We start from the raw sequence: 22,270 nt of genomic DNA on the forward strand, positions 1-22,270 counted from the left end.
CTTTAAATCATCAAACTGTAAATTTTAAATTGTTATTGATCCCTTTATCCCTAGTCCTAAAGTGTATATTTATTTTCTTACTCTTCTTATATATATTGTTTGTTTACTTGCACTGATGTAACTGGAGCTTAGTCGTCTCCTTGTTCAGTCTGACGTCACTAGCCGTGTCTGGACCTAAACTCTGCTGCAGGTCCATATATCAAACGATAACTATGGCATTACTAAGCGTTGAAAAACTGTCTAAAGTCTTTCATCTTTAATAAAATGATCAGCGTTCTGCTCTACCAGGTGTAACAATTGAGTTTAACATCCAGGCATCCATGAAAACGGAATTTATGACATTTAACGGAGTTAGAAGTTAGCAGGGAGTTAGCTCGCTAGCTTCTATCTAAATACAATATAGCATGTCCTGACTGCCGGGTTTTGGAAACAAATGAAAACGTACAGCTCTGCTATCACTTCCAACATAAATGAAGACAGAAAGCTAAACAGCAGTGACGTTTGTAGGGTTACTGAAGTTGGGCTAGCTGGTATATAATGATGTGCTAGGTGACCGCTAGCAACACAGCTATGTTAGCATAATATAAACAAGCTAACTTTTTTCCCACTCGATAAAAGTTAAATGTAATCGCATGGCAGGATGCTGTAAAAGGACCAAACTTCAGCCAGGAGAACAACTGAGATAATCCATCCACAATACGAGGTTAGTCATTCATATACTGCTGCATGGGCTGGGCTGTAGTTACATCCTAAGGTTTTAAAAACTGAGCTTAAATAAATGATTAGCGGTAATAAAAGCTGAGGGAGGTCAACAGTGATCACTGACTGTTTTAGGAGCTTTTTGAGATTAAATAGAAGAAAATACAAAACATTAAACATGTTAACAACACAAAAGCCATATTAAACGCAGACTACTTTAGGCCCGGAAGTAGGATTTGTCACGTCATCACTTAACCATCGGATAGCATGTGAAATAGATGACACTTTCAACAGTTATGTCCAGATTAAGGGGGACTACAGAAGTGTGAAAGAGAGAAAGAAATTTAAATAAATACAGCATATTTGTGCTTCACAGTCAATTCAATTTTATTGATATACCGCCAGATCACAAGAACAACCTCCTCAAGGTGCTTTATACTGTAAGGTAAGAACCCTACAATAACACATAGAAAACCCCAACAATTAGCACTTGGCGACAGTGGGAAGGAAAAGCTCTCCTTTTACAGGAAGAAACCTCCAGCAGAACCAAGTTCACGGAGGGGCAGCCACTTGAACTGACCCTGTGTGTGTGTGTGAATGACTGGAGGGAGACAGGACAAAGACAGGCTGTGGGAGAGAGACAGAAAGTATTAATATTTAATGATGCAGAGTAGTGTACAAATACAAGGAGAGCGAAAAAAGATGAGTGAAGAAGAAACACTCTGTGTATCATGGAAAGCCCCCAGAACCATAAACCTATTGCAGGGTAACAAAATCTCCCGAATCCAAACTGGGAGCTGGTTCCATAGAAGAGAGGCTTGAAAGCCAAAGACTCTGCCTCCCTTTCTACTTTCAAATGCCCAAGGAACCATGAGTAAGCCAGCACTCTGAGACTGAAGTGGTCTGTTGGGGTTATATGGCGATACGGAGTGGTTGATTCTCAAGCTTTAGCTTACATATTGTGTGTGTGTTTGAGTCAGATATAGCACATTTTTAACCCATTGCTCAGTACGAGTAACATGTCCATGTCATTCTCCCTTATAGTCACTGCACTTTGTCCCACATTTATTTGGTCCTACGTTTATTTGGATCTGGTCACATTAGTTGTCATGCATTGGGGGTACTGAAATACAGTAGGACGTGTTCTCCTGGAGTCTACCACTGGGATGTTAACAGTGGATTGGTTTCTAGGTCCTATTGGCTGCCTGGGACCTCCATAGATCAGGTGTGCTCTGGATTCTCAGTGGGCTTGTTTTGTTGGGGAAAGTAGCTTAATACCTTTGTTGAGCAGTTTTTGTGGTCTGGTTTTCATCCACTTGTAGAGGCTGCTGTTACTGGGGAGTGTAACTGCGATGGGATGCATGACTGGTCTGCAACAATGTCCAGGTGGGTTGGTAAGTGTCAAAACACCACCCAGTGCCAGCACCCAAAGTATCCCAGATGAACACTGCATTGTAACAGGCAATCAGTGTTAGTTACCCTGTAGTTATGTAGTTAATGAGGTGGCTCATCGATGTACAGTACATCTAGGCGTCTCTAGTTGTCTGTGAGGAAAACGGGGTTTAAAAAAAAGAGAAAAAAAGGGAAAAACGGCAGGGTACTTTTTAATCCTTTAACACATCAGCTGACATACTCAGTTCCTTGTAACGCTTTCACTTCACCCGGAATATACTGACAATTAGCGCTGAAATGAAACAGATTTTCAGGACTTTAATTTGAGCTGTTGTGTTATTTAAGTATTTATTCATAGGAAAATAATTTATTTAAAAATTTGCTCGAGTATTTTCTATTATTAAAATTATTGTTGTTGTTGCTGCCGCTGGTGTTCATATTGTTAAAAACCTGTGGATCACAGAGTTATCGGCCCATTTGTATTCTTTGCCAAGTTTTCCACCAATTTCAGCACGCGCCAGCAGGAGTCTCCCGTTCCCATAGTAACAAGACTAGGATCCGTCCGTAGACAAAGTTAGCCAGTCTTTGCCGACTTCTTTCTTTGGTGCGACCAACATTAAGCCCTGTTAGTTACTCTGCACGGCCGTACGTCCGCTTTGCTTCACCTAATAAGTAAATAAGAAGTCAGCGCGACGCCTTATATGAAAGTAGCGACAGTAAGAAGGCTGCATGGAGCTCGTTGTATAGCTTAGCCAAGCCTTCTCTATCAGAGACTCTGTTGTGTTCTTGTGTCCGGAAGTTCTGCTGGGAAAAAAGTAAGAAAGGCATGAAAAAGAGTAGCTGGAGGAAATTTCTGAGAAATTTGCTCGGAGCACACTGAAACACCGTTTGGTGTCTCGCCGAGGAGGCAGAGAAGGCGTCGTGCTGTTGTTCTCTCGTAATTAGCGGCGTGTATTAATCTAGCGATGGGTCTGCCGACGCTGGAGTTCAGTGATTCTTTCCTGGACAGCCCGGATTTCAGAGAGCGGCTGCAGTGCCATGAAATAGAGTTGGAGCGAACCAACAGGTTCATAAAAGACCTCATCAAAGATGGAAACATGCTCATATCTGCCCTTAAAAGTAAGTACGCGCTGATTAATAGCTGATTCTTGGGAGCGAATGTGCTTTACAGTTTGCAGTGATTTATGCAACCTGATCCAAAGGGAAGTCCTCTGGGTATCATTCCAAACAGAACCACTGTAGGGACTTGAACCTTGAGTGTCTCATTTTTCATTTGTGTGTGTAGTATGAGCAGGACAGTTTGGAAGGTAGTTACAGTGTTATGCACAGTGTAGGTCTGTGATATACACAGCAGCTATTGCGCGAGTTAATAATTAATAATATTTGTTCACCTTAATTTGTTGATGTAGGTCACCTTTACAATATTGTAGTCTGCTGTTACATACAGGTTTTAACTAGCAGAAAGCAGCAAACAGCTGACAACTGCCTTGAGGGCCCAAAACAGCAGGACCACCGCCTAACCTCCACCCACCAAGCTACTATTGGGTGTTACCTGATTTCGGCTAGATTACTGAAAATATATAAAAAGACCATGTCCACATTAACTATATCAGTGATGTTTTTGATTTTTTTTTTCTATAAACAGTGGGTATTTTTTTTAAAAGTGGCAGAAGAATGTTAATTTAGCTTGTTTTGCTTGGGTATTAGTACTAAACCTAAAGGCACTAAACTCTCAATTTCTTTAAAACAGAGGAAAACTGGAAATATTCACATTTTTGCACATATGAATCTTTATTATTATCACATTTGGGGTTTTTCCTGAATACAATTTTTTTTTAAACGCCAGCCCCAGAATACCTTGTATTTATTAAATGGTTGGAAATAACTGGAACACGCAAATGCTATGCAAAGAAAGTCTTAAAGAAGGTTGCTCAGTCTCATGGCATTCACCATCAAATAACCTTACATAGTACAGGTCAGCCCCCAAAGATCGCGTTAATGACTGTGTGTTTATTAATTTTGACACCTTCATTTGACAGTATAAAGGCACATGGCTGGGTTACTGACTGGGTGCCATATTCTTGTCCTGATGACAGCTTTCAAACAGCATATACCTCCTTGTTGTTTGTAGTGTTTGATTAAGGTGGGGGGTGGGGTTTTTGGCTCACCTGTTGGCTGAGGTCATCACCTGCCGCTGCCAGCTGTATACACACAAGGTCAAAACAAGGCAGAGGTTTGTCAGAAAACCTTACCTACTTCCGAACTGGATGAAGAAGAACATGAAGTCTAAAGAGGCTGAAGCTTCAATTTTATTGTTTGATCACCACATTTCAGCTTGCAGCTTTCACCAGGGTGAAGCAATAATACCACAAGTGTTGCTGGAGTTTTAACCTCTGTTAAAAGAAGCATGACCAGACTTCAAAAACAGTAAATATAGGACAAGAAGTATGCTTGTGAGGGACAATGTGGGACATATTACCAATGCTGAGAGTAAATCAGTGAAAGAGAGATATATTTTATTTGAATGTTTTCCAAATCTCTTGCTAAGTAAATATGTGTACTTTTTCGCATTAGATGTCTTACTCTCATGCATCCTCTCTCTCTTAAAAAAAAAAATCCCAGCAGCCTTTAAAACTGTTGTTAACTGTTCAGAGGATGATTTCTCTGATAATAATCTAGGTTTTAGTTCATCCATGAAATGGCACATCTCATTTTGAGCTGAAAAAAAAAACCTCTTGAGAATCACCTACCACTAGTTTTACACAGTTATTAAGGGTTTTCGAGTCTTTATTGTAGTTGTATATTTTATTGTGTTTATACTTCACAAAAGTCTCCAATGTTTGTGTTATTGTGGTGATTTCCACATGTTAACTTCAGGAGAACCTTGATGAAATGATGTCTTTTGGTTCAGCCTCTAAGTAAAAAGCCATACTTTGGAAAAAGTGTGTGCCTAACAGTGTTGAATTGTAAGATTGAGGGAACACGAGGGGGTCACCTTAAACACACAAGGTGTTTGACTGCTCTGTGACCACACAGATGTGAAATAACCTGAAAACCAGTCAAAAGCAAGTTATTTGACACCAAACAAACCCTCATCAGAATAAGCACATTAAGCACATTTTTCTGCACGAATGCAGTCTAGGACATAAACAGTCCTGGACACCAAATCGAGTGCAGAATGAAGTGGTTGTTTTGTTGTTTTCATACATTCAACCTGAACAAAGTTTTTGCAGTAATCTGGTGTACACTGATAGAAATATAAATGACAGTTTAATGGTTTTATTACCAGTTTGCAGTGGAGTGGTATGATTAAGATGTTTTCTCAGCGGCTGCCCTGCACAACAATCTCAGGGTGTGTTAATGACAGAATGCAGCCAAGTATTTTGTGTGCCTTAGAGAATAAACTGTGGTATTAAACTCTATTATTGGAGTGTTGTTTGGACACGTAAACACACAGGAGATTGTTGCAGGGTGTGGCACTTCATTTACATCACACTTGAAGAGACTTGTAGGAAAATATATTAATGGTTTATTACAGGATGGAATAAGTGATTTTTCCCTGCAACCTGTAGAACAAAGGGAGCATTTCAGGTGGCCGCTGATGGCAACTTGTGCAAAAAGCTAAACAGGCTAAGTTAAAGATGTTACCCGTAATCCAGCTGTTAACAATGCTTTAGTTGACGTAATGAACTTCTACCTGTCTTCCTCAGGTCTTTCTCTTGCTGTACAGCGATTCTCACAGTCTCTGCAGGAGTTTCAGTTTGAATGCATTGGAGATGCAGAGACTGATGATGAGGTCAATATAGGTGAGACAGAAATGCCACTTTTTACACAAGCTTGCACAATATTTAAGATATGCAAAGCCTTTTACAGCAGTGGGATGTGTTATTTATTTTGCAGCCCAGTCTTTAAAGGAGTTCTCTCAGCTCTTAAGCACCATGGAAGAGGAGAGAAAACGTCTGGTAAGAAAATGTGTGATTGTATTTGAGTGTGGGTGCGTAGAAATACAGACTTGGTAGCAGTTTGATACATTGATAACTAACTGTAGGATGTTTGTTCTTGTAGATATTTATACCTGTCATCTTTCTCTGGCTGACTATGCTCATCTCTTAAAAAAATTAACCAAACTTCTATCACCAAAGTCTAAACCAACCAGAAATGTGTTCGCACTCTATGTCTCCTGTTGAGCAGCAGAAAGCAGCAAGTGCATCCCATCTTTAAGCACCTGTAATTTTTTTTTTAATAGTAAGAATTTGAAAATACTGTGGCAGCATGAAAGGGAAAAAATATCACTTGAATCTGAGGCTTCCTTCAGGTCTGCAGAACTTTATCACGAGAGAACTGAAACTAGCCTGTTTTGGTTCCCTCTCAGTTCTTTCTCAGTGTCATTTTGGCCGAGCTGAAACCATCTCACTGTACATTACCTTACTAACTACTATACACTGACCAAAAAAGGAGTAAATATTAAAAATAGGATCACCAGGAGGCTAGAAAGCAATTTCAAATGAATGCTAATGATCAACCCAATATGTGACTGTAAATGTGTTCACAACTTTTTCACCAGCCCAAGTGGACAAAAAAAAAACATGTTTATTCACCATTACTGATTAAGATTTAAGTCATTAGTTACTAGGGCTGCTCGATTATGGCAAAAATGATAATCACGATTATTTTCACTGAAATTGAGATCTCGATTATTTGACGATATTTATTTAACCCTTTAAGACCTACCATAGAACTAAGTCCGCCAGAGCTTATATTATTTTTTTACATGTTGTAGTGCCATTTGTGGGAGCATTTCAAGTTGCTATACAACTGATATGGCCCATATTTTAATAATATGTATGCATTAAGTCCATAGTAACTACATTAATTGCAAAAAAGTGCAATAAACTACAAAAAAATTGAAAATAGTTTTTGTTTTGTTTTTTTACATATATTTCTACTTGGAGAAATTTAAGAGGTTTATCCCTTAAAACTTTAAATACAAAAAAGTTGCAAAAAATAGTTTACAACAACAGGAAATTTATTTTGAGTGTCTTCATAGTTTTATTTTTGAGATACACCAATTTTTATATACACTGCAGAAAAAACAAAAAAACAATCCTATGATGCAAATTTGCAAAGAAAACAGCAGGTGCATCAAAATAAACTATTTCCAGCAGTGCAATTTGAGTTCTAAGCATCTCAGAAACTATTCAGAAAAGTCAAACATGACCAGTATAGGTTTTTAAGGCCTACAAGTAAAAAACTACATTTCCGCGAAAATGACGTCACTTCCGGTTTCGGCCAGGAAATGGCGGACATGCGATAGTTCGCTGATGTCTGTTTCACTGTGGGAAGTGTTACTAACAGCTGATCGGATCGGCAAAGCATGTTTCTGGAATATTATGTTTTTGTTCCTGCAAGCGCTTTTTATGCAATTTTTGCAAAGCTATATGTGGAAGGAAACCGTGACCGAGGACAAGCTGATGGCATAAGATGTAAGTACAACTCCTCCGGTTTCATATACAAAACAAATTATTGCGCTAGCTTACACGGTTCAGGTTCTACAGGGATTTAAAAATCGTTACACAAAACGGAGCGTGCTGCTCTGACCGGATTTAAAGGGTTAACAATGACTTTAAAAAATAATATAAAATAGTGTGCAACACCACTGAAGTTTTTTTTAACCTCTCTTTTCAACCAACGGCAGTCACTCTCCTCTCCAAATAACTTCTGCTTAGCTTTCCGAGCTTCCCTCGGGTCCTCTTAATCAGCGGTCTCCAACCTTTTTTGCGCCACGGACCAGTTTATGCCCGACAATACTTTTTACGGACCGGCCTTTAAGGTGTCGCGGATAAATGAGGGAGGGGCTAATAATCGGCTCAGTCATTTTTAATGATCGTTGAAAGCCCAGATCGTAATCGTGATTAAAATTCGATTAATTGAGCAGCCCTATTAGTTACTATGTACAGGATTTCTGTTTAAAAGCTGAACTCATTCTTAGCCACTGTCACTTCCTCGAGCTCCTACTTCAGTCCAGTTCCCACAAGTCTGATTCACACCTTCTTTTTTTTAGTGAATACGTTTTACCGACAGCACTTTGTGCACCATGGCAATTTGGGAAATGTCTTTGACTCAGAGAACCTCCATCAGTCAGAGGTCTTTGTTTCAGGGTGACTCGAGTCTGGCACAGTCTGTGTGAAGGCAAACCTGTGCGCATGTGCAATGTATGTGCATAGTATGCAACCTCATGTGTGTGTCTTTGTGGTTGTGAGCACGGTCTGGTTACAGAGGCACCATGTGGAACCTATTCTGCCAATTCCCCTGTGAGCGTGAGCACAGCCCCAGTGCCTGGGAAAGTCCATATAAGGGTCCTGTGTGTGTGTGTTTGACTGCCCATTTCTCTTTGTGAGTGTGTATGTGTGTGCACGCATTTCGATTGCATGCTTTTCCACTTAATGTGGCACTACTCCAACCCTTCTAACAACATCATTATTATCATTATTATGTTTAAGGGAAATTCCAGCAAATGAGTTCCTCTGAAATACCTACCCGTCCAACCTGAAAAGACCATTATTGTGACCTGACAATGGACTTCAGTCTCTTAGATTTCACTTTCATCCAGCTGAATGTAATAAGAAACCAGATCTCTTTTGGGGTATTAGGGCAGCACGAAAGTCAAAGTGAAAGTGGAGTCATGATGTGGGAGTGGGGGTATATTTATAGTCTGATGCTTAAATCAACTGAGACAGAACAAAGTAAGATTTGACCGACATTTGCAATATATAGACTCCTGACTAAAGAGGGCAGAGACCTAATGTAAACACCAGAGTCCTCAGTTCTGATAACCCCTCTGTACCACAGCCTCTCACTCACAAGTTTCTCATACATACTGCAGCAAAAAAAAACAAAAAAAAAAACAAATTTCCCACGTGTGGGACTAATAAAGGTTATCTTATCTTAACTCAACCAGCAGAAATGTTACAGCAGTTTTACTGTAATTTTTCTGATGAAACAGGCCAGTGTTGGCCAATATTTTGTGAAATACTTTGCATCAGAGCTCTTTGGTTTGCAGTATTTCAATGACTACTGGCAAAAAAACAGTTTTATGTCTAGTGTTTTTAAATAGAGTGATGTGCAAAAGTCTTGAGCCACCCCTCATGTCTTTATCTTTTTCTAGGACAACAGGAATACATTGTATAAAGCAAAAAAAAAAAAAAAGGGCATTTCTGACAAACCTTATAGTCAAAATTGGATATCACCACCGAGCAACTTTATTCTTCAACAAGACCTGAACTCTCTTTGGCAAGCTTTCTTTCTTCAAGTAGTCTTCAGGAACAATTCTACAGGCTTCTCGAAGGACAATCAGATTTTTTCTTTTTATCCTTTGGATGTTGGCTGCCTTTTGTTCCATTCTAATCTCACACTGTTGTTGTTGATGTTGAAGTCCAGGTTCAACATTATTGTGGGGAGGCCAATCCATGACTAATAGTGTTTCATTGTGTGTTTTCTATCCAGGTATGCAGTTTGTTTGGGATAATTGTCATTTTGCAAATGGTCAGATACAAAGACTGGATAGCAAATGTGTGAAAAAGGAGCCGATGTCAAAAGAAAAGCTTTAAAAGACCTTCAGAAAGTCTGGCTTTGGCACAATATAAAGGAATGTGAGATGGCTTGAGGCTTTGGCAGAGTACTGTATGTGCCAAGCATGACGAAATCATAACTAAATGTTTGTGCTGGGTGTTACTGTGATGTTTGAACAGCTCTTCAAGGTGATGAAGCTTAAGCTTTGTTTTTTTTTTGTTATGTCAGCAGCAGGTAAAGTGTAGGCATTAAAAGGTGTTTGATTATTCAGATCATTTGCTTTGCTCAAATATACATACCTTGCTACCTCTGTTCTCAATAATTTCCATTTAAATAGTTTACAATTGACAAGGTAAATAGAGTAAATCTCAACCAGAAATTTGCTTTTATACAACAATTTGGTGAAGTTTTCGATAGATTGTCTTGTTAGCATATTGATTTGAAATATTTTGAATTAAATTTTCCTGTTTTAAGGTAAAACTCTCAGAATAATAAAAGGCAAGCCTCTGCTGACCAGTTGATAAAAGCTATTTTGAGTGAGACGCTAAAGCCCTCATGGGAGCTGTTGCTTTATTTATGTTGCTTGTCTCGATATTTACTCGATATGACACACTGAGCTGACTGCATTTTCTGTTTTCATCTCTTAGATCCAAAATGCTGATGATGTTTTGATCTCACCACTCGAGAAGTTTCGGAAGGAACAGATTGGAGCTGTAAAGGTATACCTCCTCTTCTTATAGTCGAAGGGTCACTGCTGAGTAGATTATGAACATGGATGTTGCTTTCATTTGGTATGCAGCACTCTGGGTGGTGATCAGACAGATCACTCTGCTTCTTTCTGGTCCCGCTCGGGTTGTTAGTCAGCGATCAGAGAATCCAATTTGTCGAGATAAATGATGGATCACAGTCCAGTGTCAGCAACAAGGTCATGGGAACGGACGCTGGGAGGGCAAGAAAAGGAGCACGTCACAGACAGAGGGATGGTTGAACTCAGACAGACAGTGTAAACAAAAAATGAGTTTGGTGTCTGGTTTCAGCAGCTGTCTCGAGTTGTATAATCCAGTTTTATCTATTTTTTGGTTTCCTCTTTTCTTTTTCAGTGAAAAATAAGGATGTAGATAGCAGCATCACGTGGTCGATTACTAGTCCTGAAAATGAAATCAAAGCTCACTTCTTTGTATTACTGGAAGTAACTCCTCAGCCTGAAATGTTGCAGGTGTTTGCGTGAGAAATGCCAGTAGTCACTTCTCAGAGAATAGAGATACACGTGTGGCATTGAGAGCTACAGCTGTTTTTGTAAAAGAGATGTTATCGTAACTATTTTTAGTGTGTCTCTTTCAAAAAATGTGCTACTGAAACTCACAGTTCCAGCAGGATAAACTCAAAACTTTAGTGACTGCCTAACTTTTATCTGTAGAATAAAACAAATTACATAAGAAGTTAGGACGATGTGAGAAATTGAAACAAAAAATGGAACGCAGTGATTTGCAAATATAACCAGTTAAAGCTGCTCAACAGCCCCATATTTTTTTATTTCATAATGTCCAAATGTTTTCAGCTGCTGAAAGGTCTGGACTGCAAGACTTTTCTACTGTGAAGCCATACTGGTTGAGTAGTTGGCATTGTCTTGCTGAAATATCCAAGGCCTTCACTGAAAAGACAATCTGGGAGCACAAGTTGCTGTAAAACCTTCAGCATTGACGGCCCCTTTTAAGATGTGTAAGCTGTTAATTTCACAGGCACTGACGCACCCCAGGAGATTCAAACTTTTGAGCTGAGCACTGATAACAAACCAGATAAAGGTGTGTTTCCGCTTTAGTCTGACCACAGAGCAGTTTTCTGCTTTGCCTCAGTCCATTTCAAATAAGCGTTAGCCCAAAGAAGATGGTGGTGTTTCTGGAATATGTTCATATATAGCTTCTACTTTGTATGATAAAGTTTTAGCCTGTGGTGTCAAGAGAAAAAGTTTAAATATAATTACAAAAGACTGATTTTTAAAAAAAGGAGATGTGGGGGCCCACCGTAACCCTTTGTGTACGGTTTGTCAGAAAGTCCTTAATCCATAGACAGGTGGAATATGGGACTCCTAGGGTTAACAGCTTGCACACCAGCTGTGAGGAAGGATGGTGTTAAAGGCAGAGCTAAAGTCAATAAAGAGGAGGCGTGTGTAGCTCCCCTGGTGCTCCAGGTGCGACAGGGTAGCATGGAGAGATGTAGATGATGAGATATTTTAAAGCCTCGATTATACACGGACCACTGGAGACCCAACGACTGAGTAATCATTCCAGTTATACTTCTTTAAACTGCACTGCCTACGCGCATATGTAGTTGGTGCATTGTAATTGAAATTCACAGACACCCAAGGATTCGCAGATGTGGAAAGTATAAAACCCACTTAAGTCTGAACAACACTTAAGTCTGTTCAGTTCCTCAATTTGAACAACTGAACAGACATTCTTTATTTACATTTTACAGCAAAAAGTCACAAATTACATTGGAAATTACATTTATAAAAAAAACTATATTTTAATTACTTGCAAAAAAATAATTTTGCATTATTCTTGTTTCCATTTTGTATGCTGTGTATCAGCTTTATGGCATTTCTGAATTCAGTCAAAAGCGGTGTATTTGTGCAGTACTTATGCAGTGCATGTGCTTGCTTTTCATGCAGTGTCAGTGGGAATAGGCTCCAGCATCCTTGTGCTGCCGATCTGGATATCTAGCAAACAGTCTAAACCTCAAAATGACCAAGATAATCTTCTTGTTAACTTTATACAATTACAATTAAAATTAATACAATTAAAATAGTAGTTTATGGTTTAAGTGAAAAAAAACATTAAAAGAATAAAATACTGTAACTTATGCTTGTTTCGTCACTGGCCACGGCACATCTGTTATGTGTTATGTTAAGACTTTCAGCCCTGCTAACAGAGATGTAAAAGTCCATGTGTGACACATTTGTGTTACCTAAAATGTAAACTGTATGCATTTTATTGGCAGATTTAAATGTATTTATTTATTTATTTAAGTCTGTGGATCCCTCACTCTTTTCAGGAGGAAAAGAAGCAATTTGACAAAGAAACAGAACGGTACTACTCTGTCCTGGAGAAACACCTCAGTCTGTCTTCCAAAAAGAAGGAGTCCCAGCTGCAAGAGGTAAAACTCTACATAAGTTGTTACATATAAATAAAGCGTAAACATTAAAGACACTAAACATTGTGTGGTGTTTCTGCTGTATCTGTTGCAGGCTGACTCACAGATGAGTAAAGACAGGCAGATTTTTTATGATGCGTCTCTCCAGTATGTCTTCAAGATCCAAGAAGTGCAGGAGAGAAAGAAGTTTGAATTTGTAGAGCCGGTGAGTTCACATAACACAAGTGCCATAGAAATTTCACTTTTCGTAACACGAAACACGATGAAATCATTATCAGGTATTTGCTTCCTGTGTCGAGTTGCAAGTTGACACTTTACTTTTTGCTCTGATCAGTAGAGGGAAAACCTAGTCACCAGTGCGACATCGCAGGAAAATATTAAGTAATGAGTCTCTTCTGTGTCATAAACATCAAGTAATAAAATTTCAGTTTTAAAGTAAAAAGAAAGTCGTTTTCTGAAAAGTATACATTACACGGAGTGTTTGCCCAGTGATAAACATGTTTAATGATACATATCAGTAGAGCCCACTTCCTGTTGCTGTAACAGCACTTCCTGCACTGAGATTTTTCTGGCAGACAGAAAAGGAAACTCTTTGTTGTAAGGTAAACAAGGGCAGCAAACCAAACAACAGACAGAGATAGAGAGGTTTTCTCCAGCTGAAGTTATTTTGGATTGATTGAGCCGATGACTGACAATCATTCTTTTGTAATCCTCTCATTATACTCTTCACTCCCAAGCCCCCAGCTAACATTTTCCTGTGCCTCTACTCTCCAGCTTTTAGCCTTCCTTCAGGGGTTGTTTACATTTTACCATGAGGGATACGAGTTGGCCTCTGAGTTTGAACCCTATAAGCAGCAGCTTCAGTTTAATCTGCAAAATGTAAGTGATTGTTAACTGCATATGTTTTGAATAACATCTGGAGCCTTTAATGCTTACTTGTTTATGATGTGTTTTGTCTGATTTATTTACATTTTAGGCATTAATTAAATTATATTACAGACAAGGTTTAGATCCATCTGGCACTATATAACTATTATGAAAGTGAAAGTGATCTAAATAGGCTCTCTTTAATCAATTATTTCCAGACTGCAAAAATGTACTGGGCCCCGTAAACTTTTTTAGACTTTTAAGTTTGTTTGTAAGGTCTTTTAAATTATATCTACTGCTACTTCTCTATCAGGTGAAAACCTGTGTGTCTTTTTTATTTTTTAAAGCTGGATTTTTTTTAAATGCAAATATAAAGTCAGTCCACTGCTTTGAATAATATATAAGAGAAAATGAGCTCAGATTAACAAAGAAACTCTTGTAGTAATGTAGACTAGATGAAGAAACCATTTCCTGACTACATTGTTTAAAGATTTGTATACTTAATGACCATCAAGCAAGTCTCATTCTATTGTGGTTTCCTGTACAAATTATGCATGTGTTTGTTATTAAGGCTCGCAATAACTTTGAAAGTACACGCGCCGAGGTTGAGAGGTTGATGAAGAGGATCAGATCTGCAGAAGAGGACTTCAAAGCGCCCAGCTGCTTTACCATGGAGGGATATCTGTATATACAGGAGAAACGTAAGACATGCAACTCTTATACTTTGTCCTCTCCCTTATTCTTAGAAGATCCTAGACTCACATTCAAACTGAAAACATTCACGTTCAGCTCCATGAAAATGTGTATTCTATCTATTATGTAGGTCCACTGGGAAGTGTGTGGACCAGATACTACTGTACTTATGAAAGGAGCTCCAAGATGTTCACCATGAGCAACACAGAGATCAGACCAGCCAGCAGACAGGTGAGGAAACCCACACCGTGTTTTTACACGTTTTAGCCTATTTACTACCAAACATGGTCATCAGACGCTTCTGCACTGGGCTCACTTTCCAATTTTGAAACTACTTCGGTGTGGTCTGTGATTTCTGACAGCTCAGCTCTGACATATAAGGTTTAGGCATCACAGCTCTTTACTTGAATGTCCACCAGCACTGCTTTGAAAACATCCTTCCTCCTGCACACACCAAGATAAGATATACTTTATTTAGCCCAAAAGTTAGGAAATGCCTTTGTTATAACAGACAAAAATTAAAAATAAGTGTGTACTAAAATAGCTTAAGATGAATAAATACAGTCAAAAAGAATGTTAAAAAATTAAAGGAGCCAAATAATTAAAACCAAATAAAACAAGCAGGGAACTCAATAATTTGAAATCTGTGTAATAAAACTAAAATAATTTGTTACTAAAACATTTACAAAAACATGAAGCTGTGAAAGCTACTTATTTGTAGTATTTTGGCAAAGACTGAAAAGTAGGACTTGCAAAAGCACAAATATGGTACTAAAAGGATTGAGCAGTAATATTTATTGACTATACCAAAAGCTCAAACTTTGTCAGATGCATTATTAGGCTATAATAGCACATACTGAAAGCACATTTCCTTGTTAACAGAACGGCGTGGTGCACAATACACCAGAGATGTTTAGGCTGCGCTCGTGCGTTCGAAGGAAGACCGATTCAATAGACAAACGCTTCTGCTTCGACATCGAGGTGGTGGAGAGGTGAGATGAAAACAAAACCAAGAGATTATTTGTGAACTGAATAAACAGAGATTTTGCTGCCGGAGTTTTCTTAGCTAAAATAACCTCCCTTTCACTGCAGACAGGGTGTGATCACCCTGCAGGCGCTTTCAGAGGCCAACAGACGGCTGTGGATGGAGGCAATGGATGGGAAGGAGCCTGTATGAAAATATCCACTATTAATAACTTACCAATGGAAGGGGTTTCAAGGATAGCTCACCTAGATATATTATTATACTCATATTCTTGCTCTTGCACTAAATAACCTTTTGTCCTTCTTTGTTCAGATATACACTCTGCCATCATTGCTCAGTAAAAAAGAAGAGAGTAAGTGCTGAAAAGCTTTGTATTCAATTCTCTGTTTATTACCATCTTAGAGCATGTGTGTTGGAGTGCCTCAGAGATTTACTTGATCTTGTGTTTGTGATTTACAGCATTTCTAAATGAGGCAGGCTTCAAATTTGTTAAGAAGTGTATCGAGCTGGTTGAAGCGAGAGGTATTCCTCATCCTTAAAATGTTCATGTGGGAAAAATTGAATTCTTTTGAGAGCTTATTGTGAAATATATGTTAAAACCTGCAGGCATTACAACTCTTGGACTCTACAGGACAGGAGGAGTGAATTCTAAGGTCCAGCGGTTGATGACGAGTGTGTTTGGTGAGATACGCCCTGTTATTCCTGTGCATAGGGAAGATTTATTCCACTCCAAAGATTATCAGGTATATTTAAAAGTCTGTTATTCACAGCTTCTACAGCTGCCTCTGACATGCAGCTGGAGGCAGATGCCTGGGACACCAAGACCATAACTAGTGGCCTCAAGGATTACTTCAGGTAGCAAAAAGCTCCTTTTTATTAGTTATGCACCTCGTGAATTATACATTTCTCATTTCTATCATTCTGTGTGTGCAGGTGCCTGGCAGAACCACTGCTGACTTACAGGCTGCATAAAGACTTCATCAGGGCTGCAAGTAAAATCTTACCGCCTCTTTATATTACAGAGTACAGCCTGAGAGACAACATTTTAGAAGTATTTAGATTGAAACTGTCACTTCACGTATTGTATGTGATGTAAACAGAAGCAAATCACATCCCTCCCTGTGTACCCTGTGCTTGTTTAAAGGATATGATGAGCTGAACCACAGAGTGAGAGCCATTCATGCTCTTGTACACAAGTTACCAGAAAAAAACAGAACAATGTTGGACCTCTTAACCAACCATCTCCTTAAGTATGCACATTTTGATTTCATAATGCTTTGTTTGATATTTTTTCTGTTTGTTTGCCATAAATAAAACTGCCCACTGTTTGCGTGTCTGTGTGTGTGCAGGGTGTCCTCTCACAGCAACGAAAATATGATGACTGTGTCCAACCTGGGAATGATCTTCGGTCCCACTTTGATGAGGTCCCAGGAGGAGACAGTGGCTGCTATGATGAACATCAAGTTTCAGAACATTGTGGTGGAGATTATTATTGAAAACCATGACAAGGTGCGCTTACAGAGACGTACACCAACGCTTTAATGCACACACACACACAAACACACACACACACTTAATGTAAGTGTATACTCTGCACTTAGATCTTCAGTGAGGCCCCAGACCTGTCAGTGCCGTTGCCTCAGGCTCCATCCTCTCGGTCGACTCCCCGCAGGAGCAAGGCCATCTGTCTGTCATCTGGAAAGAGACGAGCCCGCCTTTACCCTCCTGCTCTCTGCCTGGCAGACAATGACAGTGAGTCTCAGTATCTAAACACATGAAGTCAAACATTTTGCTCAAATACAAATGGAAGCAACTACATATCCATTTTCTGCTGCTTCGAGAGAAGATAATAGAAGAATGCCTCTCATTTTGATGGATCCAATCAGCTGTTTGCAGTGTTTGCAAATTATTTTGTTTTTAAAAGACCATATCTGTAAGTTGACACCCGTTCTCCTAAAAACTGCATCTCATTAATGCCAAAATATCTCCACAGAATTAAATGTAACCTTTAAAGTCCAAATGAAATAATTGCCAGAAAATTGTGCTTTTTTTTAAACAAAAAAGGAGTGTTTATTTAAACTTCTGATGAGATAAAAACAAACAGTAAATATTAATTGCATATATGAGTTTTAGTTTGTGTCATATTTGCAGTTTATTTCTTAAAATGTACAGTGCAATTTATTGCTCTTTTTCAGGGGTGGAGGAGTAGTGTCATTGATAAGTGGGTGACCATCAGTTTCCTCTCACTTTAAATTATAAACCACTTAATATCTCATTTAAAAAGTGCTATATGAATAACATAAATACACACATTATTAAATTATGGCTGATGTCGAAAACATTTTGAGCGTTCTTACTGGTAAATCTGGTATTAAAGCATGAACCAAGAAATTTTTTTTCAAAGAGTTTTAGCTGCATTACTAGAATAAGTCAGTGAGAAAGTGAGATGACAGGCTAATGCATTAATATTTCGAAAGTCTTATTTGAAAGGTTTGTTTCCATTTCTCCTTCTAGGTGATACATTCAGTAGCAGCTCCAGCACGACTCCGATGGGCAGCCAGGAGTCTCTGTCCTCACACTCCTCTGAAAAGAACGGATTGTCTCAAACTTCACCTCCGTCCTCTCCTGCTGCTGAGCCCAGCTCACCCTCGTCAAAACAATCCTCTCCTGCTGCAGCTTCCTCTTGCTCACTGCCACAAAACGGTAAAGGTCAGAAACCCCCGACAGACAGTGCCTCCTCCCCCCACCTCCTGCCTTCTGCATCCTGGACATCCACTCAGCTCACTCCAACTCAGCAGACGTCCTCTGTCTCCTCCTCCACATCCTCTTTACTTTCTGCTGTGGAGAAGTCTATCAAAAGGAACTCAGTTGACTCCTTGGCTTCTGGGAAAGAGTCAAGATCTCCCTCCAGAGCCTCCACATCCACCTCCTCCGCCCAGAACTCGTCAGTAGAGCGCGCCTCCTCGCTCAGGGAGGCTGGACCAGTTCAGAGGGTGGCGTCTGTCTCCTCTCTGAAAAGCACCCATTCGGTGGATGGAAGAAATGCACCCAGTGTCACTGTCACAGACACCAAAGTGTCCGATTCTACCTCTCCTCGGCAGCTTAGAACTGCTTACAGAACTGCCTCCTCCTCATCGTCCTCCTCCTCTTCACTGTTTCCCTACCGGCTTTCCACGTCTTCCTCTCTCACCTCCCTACACATCTCTGAGGGTGCGTAACTCTGTTCACCTGCTCAGCCTTTTGCAGAAATGCAAAATCGAAGCTGTAGTTTAAAGATAAACTATAAATACGAGTCCCTTGTTTGCTTCTGATTTCTTGTGTGGCTTGTCGCAGATTACAAAAGCTGTCACGGATCGGTGCAGAGTCTCATGTCGCTGGACCCACAGGAGGCTACGCACATGCGTAAAAGTTCACGCATCCGCTGTGGCTCTGATCTGACCTCGAAACACTCTGTGTCCAGCAATGGTTATCAGAGACCTGGATCACTGTGAGTGCCTGTAAAATGATTTAATATCAAGGTGGTCTAACCGCACAGTTTTACCTTTGAACCAAAAGCTCAGGAGAAAATCAGACTGCATGGCTGACTGAAGAAACAGCTGCTGGCTTAAAGAATATTTCAAAGTAACAATCAATGCTGTGGATTGCGCTTGTTGGCTTTAAATTAAAGTTTCTTAGAGTATTTTCTTTCTTGTCTGGGCTGAGGAACAGCCTGAATCATTTATTAAAATTATTAAAATGACAGTTTAGCTGCTTGTTATTAGATGGTGCTCTCAACCCAGACCTGGTCACTTATTGACCCTCAATTAAAGATGGAAATTATCTCAGGAAATGTTTTTCAAGTTACGTACCGCAGATGATAGTTTTGTGTTTGTGTGTGACAGATTATCAGCGAGACTGCCGCAGCGCGAAAGTTCAATATTCTCCTCAGCGTTAGACGTGTGTTCCACTGGAAGGTATATTAACTTTGAGGTTTCTCTACTTTTTAAGCTGCCACATCTTTGCACACAAAAACTCCCCTTTACTGACTTTGACTTTAAATTATTTTTTGTTTTCTTAGGGACGCTAAAGCTCTTTACTCCTGTGAAGCAGAACACAGCCATGAACTCAGTTTTCCACAGGGGGCGCTGTTCTCAAATGGTAAGATTAAATCCGCTGAGGGAGCACTGGCTCTGTTTACTACTAGTATAACAATGATATCGGTACCTGGATAACATGTGGCATCTGCTCCACGGGCCAGCTGGTATTGAGATGTTTTTGTGTTTTCTCGAGTGTGCATACACTGTGATGTCATTTCATGCAACAAATCAGTTAGGTGAGACTGGGTAAGGCCTAGTTTAAGGTTCATTTATGTGTCTCTTCACCTACACATAGAGAAGGATTATGGCAGGGGTGTCGAACTCCAGGCCTCGAGGGCCGGTGTCCTGCAGGTTTTAGATGTCACCCTAGGTCAACACACCTGAATCAAGTGATCAGTTCATCACCAGGCTTCTGGAGAACTTCAGGACACATTGAGGAGGTAATTTAGCCATTTAAATCAGCTGTGTTGGATCAAGGAAACATCTAAAACCTGCAGGACACCGGCCCTTGAGGCCTGGAGTTCGACACCTGTGGATTATGGGAATCCAACCAACAGGTTGATAAAGCTGTGTTTAGGTCAAAAGCTAAGCAGTTATGTTTGACAGGTACAAGAAGACTGGTTGAAAGACTTGCACGTTATTTAAAAAAGCCTGAACAACATTAGCCTCAAGCTTCTTTATACTGCCATCAAATGGCAGCAGGCAGCTTTAACATGTACAGCTACAAAGCTCTGCATAGCGGCTAGGAACACTTACGTATTACTAAACTTGCCTCTTAAAGGCTCCTGTTCCATTGGCGAGCTAACATCACTGCTTCTACCTGAAGCTTCTGTTGGACTTGTTCGTTTGTTCTTGCTCATCTCTACACAGACTGAATCTCAGTATCAGGTGTTCAGGGGTGTTTTAAGCTGTGTTTTGTTCATTCATAAAACTAGCTCAGACAATTGACCTACATTACAGCATTGTAGCTCATTGAACTTTAATTACATATCTTTGCTGTTTTGTGAGTATTAAAAAGCATTACTCATTGTTCATTGTTGAAAGGTTCATTAGAAACGTCATGATCTGGACTAAAATTTAGCATGAGGGTCACTGGATCTTGTAAAGTTTGTGCCATCCTAACATAACAGCAGTTCTTCAGCTTGAGTTGTAGGTTGTAGAGAGCAAGGTTATGGGTGTCTGTGTAAGTCATCATATGAAATGTGAGTGGTTTACGAGGGTCTTTGTCTCGACTTGCTGAGTTTAACTGATCTGTTTGTGTCTGCAGTGTGCCCGTCGGTGGAACCAGGATGGCTTCAAGCAACATACAATGGCAGAACAGGCCTGGTACCTGAAAACTACATCACGTACATGTGATGTTCCTGATCATGTCACCACATCACTGAAACATGGATTTTACTTGGACTTTGCTGATCTCCAGTGCATAAAGTTCTGCTTTGTGCTGCTGATTAAAGATATAATATATTTATCATGTAACTGTGACTCTTATCACTGACTACTGTGGCAGGATATGAACAATATGTATACTGTATGTAACCATGTTATGCTTTATTAACCATCTTATCATACACTAGATGGTAATATTTTACTAATGTCTGATCGTTTCTACTAATCGCCATTATCAGCTCCTTTTTTGAGGATGCCACCTTTAGATTAAATGTGTCAAATAGGTACATGGAAACAGTGTTTTTCTATCAGTTTTGGTAATTTATATGTTTAATTAAAACTACGTTAAGATTAGAAATGAAGTGTTCACACCACTGTGCCTTAAAACTGTATGAACTGCTGGTCTGAATCCTGCCAAAACATCTTTTTTTCCTGCTGGCTCAGTCAGTTTGCTGTTTTAATAAATACTTTTGCTAAAAAATAAGGTTTAATCTGTAGATTGAGGTGACACTTATTATTACAATGCATGTTTCTTATTTTGCATTTTCAGTTTACCAGGTTTTGATTATGTACTACTTTTAATAACTATTGTCTTGATAGCTTTAAGTATATTTTTAATAAATGTGTAGGAAATAAGAAATGTAAATTATATCGACACAAAAGGAAACTTGTGTATCTGCAACACTGTGCAAAAGTCTTGAGCCATCCTTCAGTTCTTTATATTTTACTGGGAAAAATAGGAATAGGTTCGATGAGATGTGTGCAAACTTGCATGTAAATATTGAGTCATTGGCAAAAACAGAGTTTGTACTAATAAGCTTGAAAGTTAATATTTGGTACAGACACCTTTATTCTTCAACATAGCCTGACCTCTTGTATTCTTCAGGAATAGAAGACTGCTTAAATATCCAAAGCTTGTCTTCGGATGTTGCTGCCTTTTGTTCCATTCTCTGTCATGATGATCCCACAGTAGTTCAATAATGCACCATCACTGATAGTGTTCCATTGTGTGTGTTTTTATTCAAGTATGATTTTTCTGCATTTCTAGTGTGTTTGTCATGTCATTCTAATCTAGTCAGATGCTTTCCAGATGGTACTGCATTGTGGATCAAATGATGATGATGACCTTTCTGTGTTCATGTTTCAGTCAGTGCTGACAAGATCTCGAACACCTATGGCTGAAATGCAATCAGAAACCATGACAGAGTATCAACCATGTGCAACAGATGGCTGTAGACACTCAATGGTGTGCCCCTCTCCTGATATCCTCAAACATAGTGAATCAAAAACTTCCAATTTGAATTCATCACTTCATAAGACCTGTTCCCGCTGATTTTCCGTTCAGTTCTTGTGCAACTTGGCATACCTCAGCCTTTTCTCCCTTATTTCCCTTCCTTAAGAATGGCTTCTTGACAGCCACCCTTACACTGAGACCATTTTCCTCTACTTC

The 22,270-nt window shown here is 39.4% G+C and overlaps 1 protein-coding gene across 1 annotated transcript; it reads left to right on the forward strand.

The window, feature by feature from the left end:
• Positions 1-2,672: 2,672 nt before the first annotated feature.
• On the forward strand, positions 2,673-21,822 carry LOC113030329 (rho GTPase-activating protein 42-like). The gene is made up of 24 exons (XM_026181687.2): positions 2,673-3,210; positions 5,802-5,897; positions 5,992-6,053; positions 10,308-10,379; positions 12,715-12,816; positions 12,908-13,018; positions 13,588-13,692; positions 14,252-14,381; positions 14,504-14,604; positions 15,256-15,365; positions 15,466-15,544; positions 15,671-15,710; positions 15,818-15,880; positions 15,965-16,039; positions 16,129-16,213; positions 16,292-16,350; positions 16,503-16,608; positions 16,708-16,867; positions 16,960-17,110; positions 17,873-18,568; positions 18,692-18,845; positions 19,240-19,311; positions 19,416-19,495; positions 20,702-21,822. The coding sequence occupies exons 1-24, from the start codon at positions 3,057-3,059 to the stop codon at positions 20,788-20,790; spliced, it is 2,952 nt and encodes a 983-aa protein (XP_026037472.1). The 5' UTR covers positions 2,673-3,056; the 3' UTR covers positions 20,791-21,822.
• Positions 21,823-22,270: the final 448 nt, after the last annotated feature.

The sequence above is a fragment of the Astatotilapia calliptera genome, chromosome 10 (assembly GCF_964374335.1).
Source record: "Astatotilapia calliptera chromosome 10, fAstCal68.1, whole genome shotgun sequence".
In the NCBI taxonomy this organism is placed as follows: domain Eukaryota; kingdom Metazoa; phylum Chordata; class Actinopteri; order Cichliformes; family Cichlidae; genus Astatotilapia; species Astatotilapia calliptera.